Source organism: Perna viridis, chromosome 5, assembly GCF_037379345.1.
Source record: "Perna viridis isolate PV_CMFRI_1.1 ecotype Kerala chromosome 5, ASM3737934v1, whole genome shotgun sequence".
Taxonomy (NCBI): domain Eukaryota; kingdom Metazoa; phylum Mollusca; class Bivalvia; order Mytilida; family Mytilidae; genus Perna; species Perna viridis.
In genome coordinates, this window is record NC_142449.1 from 44,064,666 (window position 1) to 44,085,928 (window position 21,263).

Consider the following 21,263-nt stretch of genomic DNA (forward strand, 5'->3'; position numbering starts at 1 on the left):
AATCAACAATTTTATATCGCGGTTAAAATTGCCTGTTTTTACATGTAAAGATCATATTTAGCCAACAATGAATTGAAAGTAAAACTCATTTTAGAATAAAATAAGTGCAAAAATGTGAAGATTGAGCTGGATTATTTACTTATTACATTCAGGAAATCCTCCTTTGTAACATTTTTTGTAAACACCTTTTTAATAAACAATTATTTAACTTTAATCCAACTTTCCCATGAATCTGATGGTCCAGGAAAAGGGGTTTTAAGCTATTATTTGTTTTTTTGCCCATGTTTTGTGCAAAATTAGTAAAATATTTCATGCAAAATGGGAGAGTCAGTTTCAGATTCATTGGAACATTATCAAAAATAATTCAACTAGTATTAATATAAATTCTTTTCAAAAAATGTATAGAAATTTATTTACATTAGATTCACAGATTTATTTCACAGAAAAATGACAGGTCCTTCTCTTTTGCATTTATCAATTTTTTTGGGGCAGACTTGCACAGTTTGTTTGCTTGAACAGAAGTTTTCTTTATTTTTGGAATCTTATGTTTTCATAAGATTACTTCATTAATGCTGCATTCCTTGTTTGTATACTTAAAAAAAAAGACAGAACCTATGGCTGTATTTTATACCTTTAACAGTTACCTCAAGATTATATGTGGGATTTACTTAGTCAAAATGATAAAATTTACAATTGAAAATTTTGAATGGAATCTTGTTTAAAATTTGAAATATACAACATTGTATGTTGACTTACAGGGAATTTAAATGTGGGGGTTTTGTTCATGATTGAGCTTGATATATAGAATTTATTGATTGTACCACTACATTCACGAATGGTTTTATATAAACTTCATTGATCTGTCCTTTAAAAAATTGTAGACTCACTTCATAAATCTACTTGTTAAATCTTGTTGGAAAAAATGTGGCGAAATATTTTGACACAGTCCACCCTGACTGTACAAAGTAGTATTTGCTACGTGGTTTCAAGGATGTTACTTTGTGGTACATGTATTATCTTGTTTTTCTAGGAAAGGCTCTGTGGTCATATTTTTCAAATCTAAATAGCTGTATCTACAGGACTTTATACTGTACATGATATTGATGCAAGATTTGACAAATCCTAATGATAAAATCAATGTTTGTTTCCATGCTGGTTACCCCATCTTTAGAAAGGTATGTGTGTGCAATGTGGATCATTGGTTTGGGAAGGGTAGTGGGAGGGGGAGGTTGAGGTTGAGGGATAAATGTTGAGAGAGGTGGGATAAAATCATTTGTTTTGCCATGTTGATTACCCACGTTACATAGGGCTGTCAGTGCAGTATTGACGAGGGTAAAATCCCATGTTGGGTACCCTATATTAGATAGGCATATCTCTGAGTATGAATGAGTGTTGTGAGGGGTGGGCATAAAATCCCATGTTGGGTACCCCATGTAAGATACAAATGTAGGTCTGTCTATGCAGTATGAAAGGGGGATGGGAGGTCAGAAAGGGGTGAATATAAAATCAGTTTGTGTTCCCATGCTGGTTAGGCACTTCAGTTAACACAATTGAATCTTTTATGGTAACTAATAACAATTTGAAATATAAGAAGCAAGAATGGTCTTGTTTTTTTATGTACTTTTGTTTGCAGGTGTATGTTTATGGATGAGTGATTGGAGTGGTGGGAGGATATATGCATAGGGATGAGGGAGGGTTGGGGAGGGGTGGCAGATGGAGTGTGTCTAGGGGTTTGTTTTGGTAGGTAATAGGGATTGATGGTGAAAGGTAGTGGTATAAAAGGATTGGTTGTTGGAGGGGATAGGTTTTTGTTTGTTTGTTTGTTGGAGGAGGGGATAGGGATTGATGGTTGGAGGGAGTGATGTAAAATGATTGGTTGTTCGACAGGATATAGTTTAATGGTTGGAGGGAGTGAAGTAAAAGGAGTGGTTGTTGGATGGGGTAGATATGGATGGTGGCAAGGGGTACTAATATAAAAGGAAATTATCAATATAAGAGGAATTTGCTTGTAAAAATAGAGAAAAAAATAAATGGTAGAGTGAGTTACAGTGAATGCCTAATGGTAAAGAATGGTGAAGTTTATGAAAGAATATAGTATTTGAATGTGACAATAGCTATGTAATGTTTTGAAATAAGCTAAAGAAAGCATTTTTAACATGCATACTTTTATTGAAAATTCTAATTGACATAATTATTTCTTACAATAGTATGTTTTAGTTGGCTTGCAAAAACATATTAAGCCAGTTAAATACTTAAGCTGCTTGAACAAATTTGACTTTAAACAATAGCAAGAAGGACAGATGTTGAAGTTCTAAAGGAAGATTTCCGTGAATGTCACAACATAGATTTCTATCACCATATGATAACGAACTTGACTGCACCATGGGAGACAATTTGCTCAATTCAATTCTTTTATTTATCATTCTCTGCAGTACAATAGACTGGGCCAGTACACTATTCAGTCAATATAGATTTTGTATAACAATCAGAAGCATGAATATGGATTATGGGTGAAGTATTGGTATATTTAGCTTTAGATCAAGCTGACGTAATTTTTTGTCCTAAAACTGGGTCAGAAATGTTGCTATTGCGTAAAAAAATAGGTTTCAGTTACCATGGGGAAATGAACTTCATTAATGCAGCTTGATTAATAAATGCATGTACATGTACATTTCCTTTCAGTTAGGAAAACTATTTGCTATACACACAGAAATGGCAGGTATACTCTGCTTATACTCTGTGATCAGTCAACTAGAAAAGTGTACTAAAAGGTATTATTGATCCTGAGTGATGACACAGATAGTTAGGAACAGAATATCATGTTTGAGGGAGTTATTATATTAGTACATCATGATTTAGTCCTGCCTAGTCAATGATGATTTCAAATTAAGGTTTGGAAAGGATGAGGTGTTCTGAAGTTGTAATATCTGACACTTTGAAAAATCATGAATTTTGTTCAAACCATTTTGCTAAAAGAGCAATTAGTAACCTGGAACTCCATTTTGAGTAATGAGTTTTTTTTATTATGTTTTTTTTTTAATTATAAAGTGTGTCACTACCTTAGATACTAATAACATTGAACAATAATAAGAAACAAACATGTTTTATTGATACATACACAAAATTTACCTGTTTTGTCTTCTCCACCCTTCATGTGATGTAGTCAATTAAATTCTTAATTTACATTGAACCATTCTGTTTTGTTAAAGATAAAACTGAATCATATAAAATAAAACACTGTTAAATACCAAGCTTTTCTTTTTTATTGAATAGATAAATCAAACTTAATGTGAAAAATTTGGGAGATTATTCTTTTATTTATTTTATTTTATCAAACTTGATCTATCCCATTCAAGTACACTTCAATTAAATTATTTGAACATCATAGAAACCCCTCAAAGAAGTGCTTTCATCTGATTATTGCATTGTATGGTCATATGAAAATATGAAATATGTTATCATTTTTATAAATAGGAATTTTATTCTTTTGACGGATAGGTAAGATGAGACATGATTCAACTTGCCACTCAAAAACATGTAGTCTTGAGTCCAAGTTTTATGAAAATCAGTACTTGGAAGGTTGACAAATATATATTTTTTTTGTTTAAATTTCTGGATGATTTGGTTTGTAAGGTTTTGGTGTATTACTTCCCTATTTGGTAGTCAAATTTCAGTAAGTTTTCCAGTTAAAGGGAAAAATCTACTTTGATCAGGTTGGTTAACACTTTTACATTTTAACAGTCCACTCTAGTTTATAGATTATATAATATTATATTAACAAAACAAGCTGTAAACCACTTAATTCTTTTAACATGGCCTTGTATGGTTGTGTTATTTGATAAAGAGACGAAACAAATCAATCAAAAGAGAGAAAAACGTGTTTACAGTATGTACAGAAAGACAGACTTTGCAAATATTTATAATCATTTTGTGGTGTACTATTATGGCAAATTTTATTTTGGTTTAACAGTTTCTCCTATTTGGTACATGTAGTAAGTTACTTCAAGGATGATCTCTGACATGTAATAAAATATCGGACACTTAAAGCTCTAGATATTTCTCACCCCCATTTCTGTTATAATGCTTTGGTTAAGTTGTAACATGAATTGAAAAAACACTTGAATTGGACAATTATCCTTATGTCACTAATATTTAACTATGTTTTAAAAATGTGATTGTTAAAAAAAACGCAGTTGTGCTATCCTGAGGTACACAATGGGACTCCTCCTTGTAGGAAGCAGTTTTCCGTATCAGATGAACGACATACAATGATCCTCTTCCTGTATCTGTGTACACATGTAGTCACAGGAAGGATGGATGGTCACTTGATATCTGGTTTGGTTTTCCGATAGGTATAGCGTCTTAGATAAAAAGGGAGGTAACTCTTCAGGCCTTTATTTTTTACTTTAATGGACACTTTGATGTTGGTTTTATGAAAGGTAGGGATGTTTTCTCCTTAAATTTTGAAATTAAACCTAATATAAGAACAACTGAACCTTCAATAATGTTTTTGGCATAAACATTTATTTAATTAGGTATTGAGATCAATTTAAATTGATTTGCTTTGATAATTGTTTGAAAAATTTAAGTAGAAAATATTCATGTTTTTTTTTCCCGTACTGGTAATTTTTTATGAAATTTTTATACAAAAATTGACTTTATTACATTATAATAGTTTTATCTCAGCTTTGAATATTGTTTTATTTTATTTATTTGTTGCAGTCTCATTTTCCTGCTTCCCTTTTTCTTTTTGCTTTTTTTGGTGTGTGTGTGTGTGTGTGGTTCAATGGCAATGAAAGATTAAATTTTTAATTTGACATTGAAATTCCTTCTTATATTAGCCACTCACATATTTTATTGCAAATTGACTGTTTTAGTCTTGTTACTTATTTTTTTTGTTACATTTTTTTAGTTCTTACACATTAAAAGTCACAGCATATGTTTTCATATATTTTAAATCACATGGAAGCACATGTTTAGGACTGCCTTGAACATACATGCTTCATTTGTGCCTATAAAAACATGTACCTTTCCAAAATTATATTTAGAGCATATCATTTCATATATTATGTTGTAATTTTTCCTGTGTATTAGAAATGTAATTGTAGAATATGTACTAATTTTTCCTGCAGAGACTAATTATGTGCACTTATATATTATGCATGTAAACATTCATACAGCACCTTTAACAGATCAAAATATATCCAGAATACTGAAGGTTCAGAAATTATTGGTAATTTGTTTTAAAGTGATAAAAATCCTTAGTATTCTTTGTACACAAAAATTGTACAATTTAAATTTATATTGAAAAAGGAAATTTTTTTACTTATTGCCAAATTAAAATTTCCATTTTGCTTTTAAGTTTAATGCAGATGTATTCTATGATAATACATGTATAAAATAATTTCTGAATTTGCATCCAGATGATGGGCTTTCATTATAGACTTCCATGATAACTCTTTTAATCCTGAAGTCTGTACATTTGACTTTAAATATATATTTAATGTTTTGTACACAAATTTTGTTCCTTTGTACATTACTTTTCTGCAAATATGTTGGATGTGGTATCACTGAAATTACCCAATATGAATCAACAGAAAGAAGTTAAAAATCTTAACACTTAATCAGCCATTTATTCCATATTTTTCCCCTTGTTCCAAGGATAACAAGTACCCCTGTACTATAGTTTCTTAGTTTCTATTTCAAATAGCCACCAGTTTCACATAGTATCATGTAGCTAATGTTGATTTCTTTATGATATCAATTTAGTTCTAGAAAAATCAATTGGCTTAATAAAACATTGTAATTGTGCATCAGCACATAATGTACTTGATAAAAAAACCTCAGACTTAAATAAGGTAAGTGAGGCCAGATCTCTACCATCTCCCCATCAATAGACCTGATCTCCCTCTCCCCTTTAGCCTTGTTTCTCCAATATGCATGCACATGTTTGTATTCAATGAAACTTTTTGGAGGTTATTTTGAGGTTCATTTAAGCACAAAATGTTGCACCAGCATTTTGAAACTTGTATAAAAATGAATGGATTTGAAATTTGGTAAATGGAAATTTGTGGAGGTGTAAGAATTTTATGAGCACAACTGCACAAAATTCAAAATTTTCACTTGCTTTGTAAAATTTAATGCAAAGAGATTTTGTTTTAGGCAGTCTTTATCAGACAACAGAAATTTGAATAAAATGCCTTTTCTCAGTTACTACCAGATGTGCATTATACATTAAAAATTAATTGTTGTAAATGCATAATCTGGTATGTGATTGGCCAGGGCTATCCACCTCCTTGATTCTGATTGGTTGGAAATTCGACCTTCAAGTCTTCTTGCCTGTGATTGGCCAGACCTTGACACCTCTATGTACTCATATTGGCTGGATTGATATGACCTTCAAATATGACCTATGACCTTCAATACTAAGAATTAAGATATGACTGCATGCTAGAGACTAACAGTGTTGATTCTTGTATACCAGTAAATATGTTGTTTTTATGATGGCAAATATTCAGATAATAATTGGAATTTTAGCTAAGAAAAAAATTGCTAGTTTGACACCTAGTCTACCGTACATGGCAATATTAATGAAAGGCAAAGATGGGTAGCGTCTTTATCAAATTTCGCCTTTAAGTTCATCAGGCAACTTTTTAAAATGACTCTTTTGAGCAGTTATATAAGATTATATTTTATTTTTCATGCATGTGTTTAAAAAAAAAAATGTCAACAGAAAATTTGCCATTATAATAAATTTTATTATTTATATTTGTCTAGTAAACTAATAATTCAGGAGACTTGTTACAATCTATAGTAATGAGCAATTTCATCAGTGAGTTGCTTGATCAAAAGAAAATACCTTTGTATGATGACTTAGATGTTGATTATTTCAAAATTTTCTGAATTATCAGTATACCAATCTTTGTAAAGTCTGCAGTCCTTAGTTATTAATAGAAAGAATCCAGGCAACTTTCACTTCATCTAGAATGAACAAAAAACTAGAAAACATAGAGAAATTTTATTTATAAAAATTCGTTTGAACAAAATTCCTGGATTTGTACCTATTGTTTAACATAGATATTGCCAACTGTCTTTATGTCTTACAAATTTATTAAGTTGCATGTTTGTACCTTTAATCCTTCATGTAGATAACCCACCAACATTCATTGTCGTATATATGTAACATATGTTTTTTTTCTGCATGTTGTGTGAATAGAAATTGTATTGTAACCAAACAAATTTTATTTATTTGTACATGCTTTTGTGGTGTGAAAATACAGGCTTCAGTTCTTGTGACTCTTGCCCATGACTTTATTGTCTTTCCTAACAACTTTGAAAATATAACTGCTGGGTGCTCCATTTTATTTTGTATATAAATATGTAAACCTTTTTTGACTCAGGGAATTTTATAAGCTAGTGGGTGAAGTTACTGTGAATTGCAAGGCAATAAATTAGGATTTTATGTTTCTACACTGTATTACATAATACAAGTGCTATTGTAAAATTTGCTGGGTATGCAAAATTGCTTAAAGTAATATGTAAGAATTAAAATATAGTTTATATGTAAAAAGTTAATAAGTGATTAAAAACCAATGGTCAAAATGCACATACATATATTTTCCATTTACATATAAGAAAATACCTGATTGTGTAGATAGAAAAATATTGTAATTTTTTTTAACGGAAATCGTTCAAGGAGACATTTTGTATAACAGACCAGTGTTCTCAAGTACTTGATGAGTAAGCAAATATACTAGGATAAATTGGCCTATCTGGTTACTATTTATTAAATGACGGGTAAAAAATAGTGAAGATTACTTCACTTATGTATCAACATTTGTTAAATGTCCACCAAATATTTTTTGCCATGTTTTATTTCAACTTATTACTATTTTGTTGTACTTCAAATATTTGACTTGGCAAGGTAAATTCTGTTGAAAACTATTTTTGGCTATTTTCAAAACGCAAGGGGTAAATGGGGCACATATTTTTTTCAAAAGTTGTATGTATAGTACTTATTTTTAAAAACTTTTTTTTTTTTTTTTTTTTTTTTTTATTTCCTGAGGATAAGGTATCAGTTATTATATTTTCTGTTTAAAAGAGAAGTAATTTACCTTCTGCAAGCAAGTTTATTAAAGGCCAAACAGGTCATATATAAAGTTAAAGTTTTTTAACCCTTGTCCAATATGAAATTTGTGACATCATTTACTATTTAGCCCTTGGTTAAGTCAATGATATTCCTAATATAACATGGCATAATAAATTGAATGGAAGATTGGGTAACAGTTATTTCCATCAGTCCAAACGAGGAGTTTTAAAAATAGAGTCTAAATGTTAGTCATATAAGCCTGACACCTTGTGATTTGGAAATAATTATCATTTCATTGAAGTAGAGCTAAGTATTATGTGAAGGTCTTTCGATATTTTCTTTTAAAATTTGTTTCGTCATCAATATTTTCATTTGACTTATACCTCCTTAGAAATGTGTAACTATTCATTCAACTTATGATTTGGAAATAATTTTTTTTTCATTCTGGAAAAGCTAAGTATATATTTACTAATTACTACAAAATATTTGTATATTTTTTTATCATGGGCAGGACTTCATAAGTATGAATATACTTGTGTCCAATCAAATTTGTTACAACTAAGATATGTTTATACTTAATTACTACAAATCTCTATCGTATTATCAATATTTTTGTATTCTGCTCATTGTGGCACAGAGTTGGTAAAAAATATCTTTTTGTTGAAAGCTTATGAAAAAAAAAATGATAACTTGTTATTAACATGTTGCTCTAAAAATAAGACCTAAGTCATTGATATAATTTTCAATATTTTCATATGATAATTTCTATACTTAGTCATTGTGTCAGAAATTCAAGACTGGATTTGGCTATGCAAATTTTACGAATGGCTATGTATTTAGATTTTAAGTCTGACATATATTGGCTGTACAAATTTGAAGTAAAATTTTAATGAATGAATTTTAAGATGAGGCATTACCAGTTGGTAAATTATTTTGAAGGAGAAATATTAAACAAATACACCACTTGACTAGTCAGACTTGGCCAAAGGTTTGACCCCTTTTTATCAAGGTAGGTAAATAAGGCATTTATATTGTTTCTGACAACTACTGCCTTGATATCACATAAATTGACTTTTGCTTGATAAAAATGATTTGGTGTTTCAGTCATAGATATTTTACCTTTAATTTATGACTTTTTCTTTACTTGATATTATCTATAAATTGCGCACTGAAATATATAAATTTGTTGAATTTAATACTGTTAATTTCATAATTTTGTTTCATGGAAAATTTTTAATTTATTACCTTTTTTTCACTCTAATACACTTAATTAAGACAGGAAACATGTTCATTTTTAATTTATTCTTTTTTTTTTATATTAGGTAAAAAATCTGAGTATCAGTCAGCAATTTATATTTTTGTGTTATTGGCAATTTTTTAATTAATTTGCTTTTCCTTTTTCTAAATTTTGTAACTATGGCTACAGAATGTATTCATTCCATCTCCATCCATCAACATTATCCAATTAATCCATACAATTCTATGCTCAAATTTCAAATTTCTGCTTCAAAGAATCTGATTGGTTTCTCTTTGTGGCAGTGTGGTTAGCTGGTTGTCTTGGCAACACGGGCACAACCACTATCTACACTTCCTGCAAGATTGACCTATTTTCGGCCATTTTGTTCTTGGAATTCTGCTACTTGCAATTTCATTGGTCAAATTTTGCTCATAAATATTCATTATTTCATAATCAGCTAATCAGAATGGATGTATGGATGAATTTGATGGATGTGTATAATTTGACCTTGACTTTTTGACTTTGTTTGCAACACATCTTGTTATCATTCATACATTCATCACTCATTTTTACGAAAAGGTTTTGGTTGGGGGTGTGTTTGAAGTAGTATGTTAATTATACACATGAAATTAGTCATGATTCATTACATTTACTCCAAATCTCAAAGTTCACTGTTGAGTAGAAGTAGACTTTGCTGACAGCAAGTCTACATTGTAAGATTGGGGTTGGGTTGGAAATGCTATATAAATCCAAGACTTTGAACTTTCATCTGCTTAAGTCACATAATATCCTTCCTTTCATGTTATCACTGCTTGGCACTGAAAGCAGCACAACAAAGACAACAAAACGGTGGATTCAGCATCGACAGAGGAGCTGTGCTATCTTCTTTCTCTCTTTATCTTGCTTCGACACTACCATGCTCATATCACTCATGTCTCATAATCAGAAAATTGTTTGATATTAAAAATCCAAATGGGGTAGACAGTTGAATTTAAGATATTGATAAACATGTTTTAAGAATGGAACAAAACAAAAGGGATGAGACTATATTTTGAGATAAAATGTATAAAACGGTTGTTTTTTAATGAATTTAATTTTGCAATAGGGAAGGGACATATACCAATAACTAATCACTACAATGGGTGAAACTGTAGAGCGTGGGAGATGATCACATAAGTCATTGGGAAAATGTAAAAGATTGCTCATTTAGTATTCCTGTTATTAGATGTACATTTTGTTGAGAATTTGCACCACTTCAAAAGTGGGGAGCAGTGGCATTGTTTGGAAACATACCTCTGTTTGGTTTTTTTAAACCGGATCTGTGTTTTTACAATCACAGGTTTTGAATTTAGTGTGAAACTTGATTTTGTGTTAAATCATACTAGAAACCAGGGATTACATTGAACCCCCCTCCCCCTTTGGAAAATTTTGTTAGTTTTGTGCAAAATTTGGCCATAAATGAGCAAATAACAACCTGGACCCCCCCTTTTTTTTCTAGTATTCTCTTTTTCAAATTCTCTGCATCTATGTTTAATTTGAAGAATATTACTTTAGTTTATGAGTGATGATAAAGTATGTTAGTTATGCCATTTTCTTTTTTTCAAATGGGTGGAAAAATCTCTCACCCCACAATGATATTTGTAGATTTGAGACCATTTTGTAATGTTGACTATTTTTCATTTCAGGGCAGCCTATGTGTCTTATGGTGGACTATTAATGAGGCTCCAAGGGGATGCAAACAATCTTCACGGATTTGAAGTTGACTCCCATGTGTACCTCTTGATGAAAAAGTTGGCCTTTTAAAGACTGTTGTCAGACTTTTTATACCAAATGTGTTCAGTCTCAGTCTGTTATTGTTTAAACATGCAACCATATGGGAAGGCATCTTTTAAAATAAAGTCATTAGAAAATGTAACAATTAACTAAAATGTTAAAATTTTTATAAGAATATTTTTTGTAAAATTTTGAAAATTGATTTTTTTTTGTAACATTGAAATGTAAGTTGTAAAATTTTGATTTTTTTTTCAAGTAAAAAAATTTTCTTCCCTTTTTGAAGGGGTGGAATTACACCAATTACATTTCTTTGAATATGAATTAAAAAAAGAAACTTAAACATGTGGTTGTTGTTGAGACTTTGTATAAACTTTCATCATGTTGTAAAGATTTTTTTTCAGTGTAAATAGAATCATCTTTTACTCAAATCTTTGTTTTGTTTTTCGACTCCTGACCTGTGTTCTTTAATCCCGGACCTTTGTGTTTGATTAGTCAGACCTGATTAGTTACGGTCTATTGAGTTTTAAAAATTTTCTCAGGGATAAAGTTTAACTTCTTTAAAAGATAATAAAAAAATTAATTAACTAAAATTAATTTTGAAATAATTGGAACTAACTTTGACAAGTTAATAAGATTTTATATGTGGGTTATTTTTTATTTCTCAAACAATTAAAAGAAAAGTAGTCTATTTATCTTTTCTTATAAACTTGTAAAAAAATGTCCGTTTACAATTCTTTCAGATTAAAAAAAACAACATATGGAGCTTTTCAGAATAAATCTTTGTTAATTTGTCTTGTATAATTTTAAGTCAAAAGATCAAAAGTTTTATTTAATCAAAATTGTCTTTACATTATATGAAAGACTTTTTGTCCACTGAAAATAAGTATTTCTAAAAAAATTTGAAAACAAGTTACAGTATGATCTACCTTAAGGAGGTAGACCTAAATTAATGGACATAACTCTTACAAATAACTGGAATGTTTGTATTCACCATTTTACATCAATCTAATGTAAGCATCAAAGTAAAATGGACTGATTTCAGTCTGTTTCAATGGAAAGCTTGAAAGGCTTTGGTGAAATTGAATATGATACAAACATATCACTGATTTCAAGAGTTATGTCCCTTACCTTAGGTCTACCTTCATAAATGAGAATGAATATCTAAAGTCATAGTAAATGTTCAGTGGTGTGGCTGCCATAATAAATTACACAGCATGCACTGAATGTACCTATAGGAAATGCAAAAAGTGCTTTACTTCATGAATACTTGAAGGATGGAAATTTCTGCTTCATTCATAGATATGAAATATTCAGGAAAATAATCGCAACATAAAGATGTTCCTATTAGATTTGTTTTAGTTGTAATTTAAGTAGCACTCCACATAAGAATCATGCAAAATGTGATTCATGGTTGGAAAGCCTACATATTTTTTTTTTGGATATTTTGTTTAAAATGTCATAGTAAACAGAAAGTAACATGCTGTTTTTCATACAGCTCATGTTCATAGGAGATAAAAATTATATAGAATGCACTGTAGATTTCAAAATTAAGGGAGATAACTCAGTAAATGAAGCTCAAATACAATAGAAATCTATTGTTTTTCAAAGTTGAATATCTCTTAAGAGCAGGCAGATATGAATGAATAATTACACATTTCACAATATAGACCCATAAGACAACTTAATTACAAAAATAAAAATATGTAGCCTTTTTGGGGGTGTATCACATTTTTCAGATTTTGCATGATTCTTGCAAGGACTGCTACTTAATGTTTGGCTCAGCAAATGATGAAAATATCACTGTTTGAAAATTTCTGCATTTACAGTATAGGATCTGTTAAAAAAAAACAACTCAGAAAACATGTCTGATCAAATGGAAATAAGATTTTTGAGTGAAGGGTGTAAAATAATATAATTTACATGAAAAAAATTTCAACAGTTAACAATACCTACAAAAAGAGGGGACATTACTGCCAAGAAGACTTCATTAAAATCTATAACCTTTAACATTGCATGGGATAGTTCAAGAGGAAATGTAGGTTTGAGTGAATGGTCGAAAACCTGGTGAACCTAGACATTGAGCTTATGATTGATATGCTTGTTCTCTGTTGGAAATTTTATGATAAGCTAGCTGAAAAGCCAAGTATTCTATGACAGACTGATGACTAATTTCATCTCGTAGTACTAGCCAGAGGTAGCTTACTACTGAGATTGTAAAAATTGGAGCAAAAATAAATTATATAAATATCTGATGAAACCAGTCAAACACCAATGAATTGATGAACTGACATGTAGTACAAGTACAGCATATGTTAGAAACATCTATAAGACTAGATCACACACACACACATACACACATTGTTAAGTACAAGTCTTTCTAAGAATCAAGCAAAATGGGAAAAAAATTGAAACACGTATGTTTAAACCACACCCATTTGACAATATACTTTCAGTAAAGGAAAAATGACTACAACGATTTCTATGTTTGGAAATTTTTCATTGAAATGTTGAAAAACTGAGGGTTTTGACACAGTTTTCTACTCCTGAAATGCTCATTTGCATTGCATTAGTAAAGAAAATCTTGTTTTTATTACCTGACTCTAATAGTTATAGGTACAAATAGTCAAATTACACTGTAATAGTGGTGGGATATTTCATACCATATTTCACCAATTGCCAGATTCTAATAGAGACTGACACTTAAACACTTAAAATTAAACTTTTCTGTCTGCTTTGATAAACAAAATTAGCCCTACATTGTAATGGTGTTTTCAGTACTACTCTGTCTAAATCAGGCATAGTGTGTATAAGGTGTGGCACATGAAAAAAAAGTAAAAATAAACAGAGATTTTAAAGCATTATCCAAGTATTTATACCTCATAACCTGCAGAAATGACTGTCAAAGGGTTTGTAAAGTTTGCCTTTTTAAGATATTGATAAGTCAAATTTAGTTGAAATGCACTATGGAAAATTTTCTCAAACTTTTTTCTTATATAAGCAGTCAAAAAATATCTATGTCACCAATGTTTCAGGATAAATTTAAATAGCTTTTCAGTTGTTTTCTAGATGTATTTGAATATGTTTGCGACAAAAAAAGGCCTAATTGAGAAAAACGATGTGCTACTCATTGCCTGATTCTTACACAAAATGGTACTTAAATATGCAAAAAACTAAAAACCTGTTAAAAATCAATAGGAATGATATTTTAGCCAACAGTTTCAAATTAAGTGTAAGTGTTTGTAAGAATCAGGCAAAATGGGAAAAGTCAGAAACATGGATGTCAATACTTTCTATATTTGAAAAGACCATTTTTTGATCTCTGCATCACTGGCTTTGTGCAGAAATTTTTCAATAGATTCTTAGGAAAATGATGTTTTTGACAGAGTTATCTGCCCTTGATATATTCATTTTCAGTGTATTTCAATGAAATTGTAACTCAATGTTCCAGCATGACATGGAAAATCATTTCTGTTTTCCTTGATTGTAATGGTGCAAATAGTCAAATTACACCATCAAAATGATGGTTTTTTTCATACCATGTTTCATCTACTGCCTAATTCTTACAGGGATAGACACTTAAGTACTATTTTACACTACAATGATTCTGTTATTTTTCAAGGCCGCTGGCTCCCATGGGTATTAACAACAAATTTGTACAAATTTACCCTTCCATAAAGTTTTGAGAGAGTAATGAAGGGAACCAAGGTAGGTTATAGCGGTAATCAAGGAGTAATGAAGGGAACCAAGGTTATAGCGGTAATCAAAAGAATGCAATCCAGGGACAAATACCAGACATGGAAAACAGACATACACAATAAAGAACATAAAGTAACTAAAATCATACATACAAAGTAACAAAAGCAAATGAGCAACTCGGACTCCACTAAAAACTGGGAGCATGGACCAGGTGCACCGGTAGGATAATCATCCTCTGCTTTTCTAGAAACACCCGCCGAGTTGCTCATAAAAAATCAAGTCCGAGGTAGACAAATGAGGAAAGGAAAACTATGACCCATTGAATAAATCAGTTTTCATGGTGCAATGAGGGTAGTTTTTAGTTGCATAAAGTGGAATTCAACAAAATAATGATGAAAACTGATTCATAATGAAATATTCTGGCAGAAAGCAGGTATTGGCTAAGTTGTTGGGCTGTTGGACATGTCCAATAATAATACAGATCCATATGGAAAAATATAAAAATTTAGTTCAAGAACAGTTTTGCCAAGACTTATTAAGACAAAAAAGCAGGAACAAGAACAAAATAACTGGAAGCTATCAATTAAGAAAAATTATATGCTTATTTATGTCCTATACACAGTGCTGAATCAAGGCATCTGACCTAGTTCTCTACTGGTGACATGTAATTTTTTGTTATCTCCTGTAAAAAAAATTCAAGATTAAAGATCCAACAGAATGGAATTATTGTGATCAAACATGAGCTATCACACCAAGATTTTCATTGTGAAAATCAAAACTAAAGAGTACATTGTCAAGAACTATACTTATGTCAAGAAATAGTGAGACCTACTCCCTGGTCAGTAAATGATTACAGGTTTTATATTTAAGTGACTGATCATTATCAGGAAAAAGGGTAAACAGAGATGACATTAAAATTAGCAACATACTCATCTGTAACTTGGAATACTGACATACAAGTACGGTTCAGTGGCTCATATAGGCAAACATTTCCAAATGTAGAGAAATGCTCATCTATGAAATTGCGATCAAAATATTTCTTTTTAAAATAAACTCATAAGGGAGCAATCATTTGATTTTAGTGAGGGGGAGGTGCTAAGATCAAATTTTCCATCCTGCCTTGTTACTTTGAGAAAATTTAGGTCCTGCCTTTCTTCATATATCCTGTCCTGGCTTTTTTATTTCTTGAAATTTTAAAACTGCCTTTTTATTTCAATTTTTGATCTTAGCTCCCATAAAAATCGAATGGTAGTTCCCTTAGAAAGATAAGACTGATAATATGTCTGGACCTGCACCATGGTATTTGTCAGGATACAAGTTTCTTCAATATGTATACAAATCATAAACACAATGCAATGTGTGGGATACTAATTACCTATGTATGTACTTATGATAACAGATATTTCTGAATTTTTTTTTCTTCAAAATTCATATTAAATATTTGGCAAATTTGTCCATAACCAGAGGTACACATCTTAAATATGTGTATAAACATCCTGAAAAGCTTGAATAACATTGGTTCAACACTTCTTTAGTGTACACAGTACACAAAAAAAAAAGAATGAAAGACTGATTGAGAGTGACATAGATGGTCACATGGAATTGGATGGATTTCAGGCTATTTTCTTGCCCCCAAAACCACCAAATTAAAAAAAGTGAATCTAACAAAAAAGTGGTCCAACTGCCAACCCCTATTTCAAATAATGTGTCATTCCCTATTTTTTCAGTGTTCATAATCCAATAACTCTGGGACAAAAAGTTAAAAAAAACAACCAAAGTTGAAAAGCTTTCCTTCATAAATACAAAACATTGAATGGAAGACCCTAAAATAGTTATTGAGTTATATTATACTTCATATGAAGTTCTATGTTGGTTATTTGTTTACAAAGATTCATCATTCAGGTAATTACCAATCTTCTTTCACGAATACCAACCATTCCCACCAGAAATCATTCTTATCCTTTTTGTTCAATTTTCAGCTTTTTATCCTTCTGTCCCAAAACAAAAAACATCATACATAATTTCTTGAAAATATCTGTAATTTATTAGCAAATAAAGAGTCACAAAGAATTGTGCAAAGTGAAATGAGATTGTTCAATTTCTACAGCGCATTTCATAAGTTTTAATTGAATAACATTCAGTATAATATAACACATATTGCCTGTAGTTGAGGGGGCTATGCTAGATCACCATATTCCAAAAAGAATACTACCCTCGACTTCATTTCAGCGATATTCTACCTCTTGGTAATCTAGTATACCACCCTCAAGTGCAGGCAGTATGTGTATAATTATAAGACATGCAGGCCAACAGAGAGAAGCAGAATGGTAAACCTTAAAATGTCAATCAAAAGACAGTAAGGACATCATGGATGTTACTAATTTAGAGGAAAACAAGAAATTATTAAGTTACAAAGATGATGCAATAATCCTTAAAATATCTTTATAATTTTATTAATTTTAACAGTGACCTGATTTTGATCACTTTTCATTGTACAGTATAACCTCTCTAAACTGAACCTCTTTGGACTGTAGAATTTGGTCACTTTGGAGAGGTGTATGATTTATCCAGGTTCAAAATACATTTAAACCGTCACAATGGGACTTCAAAACTTGTCTGGTTCAGGTAGGTTTTCAGTTAATTCAGGGTTCAGTTTAGACTGGTTTCGCTGTATTATCTCTATGTTTTTATGTTTGTTATTTGTCATAGTTTTCTGGACTTTCTGCATTGATTTGATAGATTTCAATATCATTCAAACATTTAGTGACTTGAGCATTAATACATGCATTTGAACCAATGAAGGGGAATAATGGATGTCAGAGGTGACTGGTTTTCTCAAGAATAGGTTTCCAAAGGAATTTCTGTTTCAAATTTTGAACTTATGATATTGCAAACAAGCTCAAGAAAATAATGTCTCTATAAAGTAACCCTGGGTAGAATTATCTACCCGTGCAAAGCAAAAAGGGGGGAGTGTCTTTAAAGTTTTGTCAATTCTATAGGAAAAAAATGGAAGTCACTGAAGCACTCCTCCACTTAGGCATGTTGGTGGGCCTCCCTTTCCAGAATTTCAGGATTCATCACTGCTTACATTTACACCCTTAGAATGTCATTGATCCATGAAACAGTTAGGAGAAATTGTTCTAATAGGATCTTAACATGTAAAATCCCACGAAAAACACCCTATCACCAAAACAGAACCTATGATGCCTCTACAACTCTGTTGGATGTGGGAAATGATAAAACCTTAAAGTCAGATAATACCTACTTGTAAAGCATCAGAAAAAAATATGCTTCATGTGCACCAAAATACAAAACCAATCCTTCACATTAGACTGAATTGAGCTTTTAAGTTCTACACATAGAAACCTAAATTTTGATTATCTCCCTTGTATGCTACTTATAAAAAGACCAAAGAATCACAAAAAGACATGGAGGTACAAGTAATATAAAAAAAGGCATGAAGTGACAAAACAAAGTCAATTCAAAGCCCCTATAATGATTTAATGATTGCTTCCGTCTAAAATTAGGCATAAAATGCTGACAAGAATTTTAACATGCAACATTTTTGTATATACATGTATTGCACAATGCTATTATGATCTCTCTTGTTAATTGTAGACTTGATGGGCACTAACCATTATCTAAATATATGCATCTTGATCAAATATAATAAAACTTTAAATTCAAATCAATATTAGAACTCTAGTCTACTTTGATGTTTGAATGATAATTCATCATGAAGTAACAATACTTGTCAAAAAGTCCACATTGTGATATAAAAATCCCATACAGAACTTCATTAAAGAATGGCCCACTGGTCAATACACTTAGGAAAACTGCCAAAAAGACAACAATATACTACATTGAAACCTGTATAAGGTCATGTAATCTCATGTAAGCATCAAGGTAACTTGGCATTATTTCATCCTGCTTCAAATGAAGGCTTGATAGGCTTTAGTGAAATTAATATAATATAAACATTAACACTGATTTCAAGAGTTATGTCCCTTACCCTAGGTCTACCTCTTTAAACCAAAGCTTGTATAAATTGAAAACCTGTCTAAACCAGCCACTGAAGTCCTTTTATATTAGAGGATGTTTACCTTACCAGTACACTGGTCCGTGCTCCCAGTTTTTAGTGAAGTTCGAGTTGCTTATTTACTTTCGTTACTTTGTATGTATTATTTTGGTTATTTTATGTTCTTTGTGCGTCCCTGTCTGGTCTTTGTCCCTGGATTACATCCTTTTGATTTTCACTAGAATCTTGGTTGCTTTGATTACTCTTCCAAATGTAATTTGAACCTGGGAAAACTGAACACCTGTCTTAACCAGACAATTCCAACAGTCCTAAAGGGGTTACCACCACCTGTCTTAACAAGACAAATCCAACAGTCCTTAAGTGGTTTACCACCACCTGTCTTAACTAGACAAATCCAACAGTCCTAAAGGGGTTACCACCACCTGTCTTAACAAGACAAATCCAACAGTCCTAAAGGGGTTTACCACCACCTGTCTTAACCAGACAAATCCAACAGTCCTAAAGGGGTTTACCACTACCTGTCTTAAACAGACAAATCCAACACTCCTAAATGGGTTTACCACTACCAGTCTTAACCAGACAAATCCAAGTCCTAAATGGGTTTACCACCACCTGTCTAAACCAGACAAATCCAACAGTCCTAAAGGGGTTTAATATATATTTGCTTATATCAACCCTGGTACATACATGTATACCTTTTGGAATATTTTCTTCAATTATTCACAGTTCAATTTATAAAGGCCAAACAATAACTTAAGTGTGAAGTTTGAAGACTCACAGGTTATAAATCCATTTACCCAAACAATTGTTGGCAGAAGATAACAATTTTAACTCTTATTGTAAAAACTTATTTCTTCAGTAGTAGTGTACACTTTTTATTATATGTGTAAGATAAATGTCATTGAGTAATAATGAAAAAAAACAAGATTTTTCCTATTCAACAATTTCAATTTACATGAAGTCCTCAAATACCTTTTTATACAATTTGTATAAACTTCACCCATTTGAATCTTGTAAAGAACACTAAAAGTGCCCTTTTTCCTTAACCCTGATTTTCTAGCTTGAACAATAATTGTCCAATAGAGATATATCGTAGGTCAGTAATTAGAAGTTTCCATGACCTAATTGCTATTATGTATATGTCCTGTTGTGTCTATACACTCTATGTCATTCTGGGTATTTTTTGTCAAGACTGACTAATATGAAATTTTGTATGGTAGTTCTTCCAAAGAGAAGCATATATGTGGTTTTCTTTCGACATGAATAATACTCCTGCACCTTCTGTCCAAATGGTATTTTTACAGACACAAACAGGTCAAAGAAAGTCATTTTTCAAGTGAAAAAAAAAAAAAAAAAAAAAAACCATTGAACAAAGGGACATAATCAAAGATAAATTATACATCCTGTTGCTGATCAAAACAATGAATATAAGCCTTGACAGATTTGTTGAAGTTTTGTTTAATGGGTAAGAAACTGAATTAAAGTTATGAGCATTGAACACAGTTTTCTCTGAGTTGATCAACTTATAAATAAGTTTGGTGTGATTCACATAAACCTCTATGTGACTTTTACATAGATTGGAGTGAACAACTCCGACTATATAAGTTCATAAAAAGCAATTCAATACCACATGTATTTTAATTGAAATCTTCTACCTCCATCCTTTAATAATGGGCCTGAACAGGCACATCAAATCTATCATTTTGCTACAAGAAGACTGAAAAACCTCTGGAATTTTCTCCTTAAAACAACAAATTTCATAATCTGACTGTCATCATCAACCTTTTTTGATGATAAACTTGTTGAATTTTGACACTTAAATTAATTTATAGTGGATGACTGTGTTATTTATTTTTGGTCTCTGAAGAAATAACCTCAATGCCCATGGTGCACACTTGAAAAAAACCTGCTATGCAGGTTATTTATTGTGTACCACATGATTGAGGTTATCTATTTCTTCACAGACTGAAAAAATCATAACATTCATTCCTTAAACAATTTAAGGAGGTAGACCTAGGGTAAGGGAAACAACTCTTGAAATCAGTGAGATGTCTGTATCATATTCAATTTCACCAAAACCTATCAAGCTTCCATTTGAAACAGAACGAAATCAATCCAAGTTAATTTGATGCTAACATGAGATTGATGTAAAATGCTGAATACAAACGTTCCAATGATTTTTAAGAGTTGTGTCCCTTACCCTATGTCTAGCTCCTTAAGTGACTTAATAGAGAATAACCTACATATCTAACACTCTTCACATACACATATATTGTGTGTTTAGTGATATACACCAGAATTATTTCTCTCTTACCACAGAATATAACTATGTAGGTTAAGTTCACTGGTTGTGTCAATTAAAAGGAAATTCTCTAATGAGCAATTTTAAAGGTAATTAAGGTCATTGATTTAATCCATTTACACAGGTA

At 31.1% G+C, this 21,263-nt stretch overlaps 1 protein-coding gene across 3 annotated transcripts in view; it reads left to right on the plus strand.

The window, feature by feature from the left end:
* Window positions 1–11,527, plus strand: part of LOC148617853 (DNA-directed RNA polymerases I, II, and III subunit RPABC3-like) — a 29,340-nt gene extending 17,813 nt beyond the window's left edge. For all 3 annotated transcript variants that reach the window (XM_088585459.1, XM_088585458.1, XM_088585460.1), the window contains one exon: window positions 11,012–11,527. In XM_088585459.1, the coding sequence (XP_088441585.1) occupies window positions 11,012–11,129 (118 nt within the window). In that variant the 3' untranslated portion in view covers window positions 11,130–11,527. The remainder of the gene's footprint in view (window positions 1–11,011) is intronic.
* The last annotated feature ends 9,736 nt before the right edge of the window (window positions 11,528–21,263 follow it).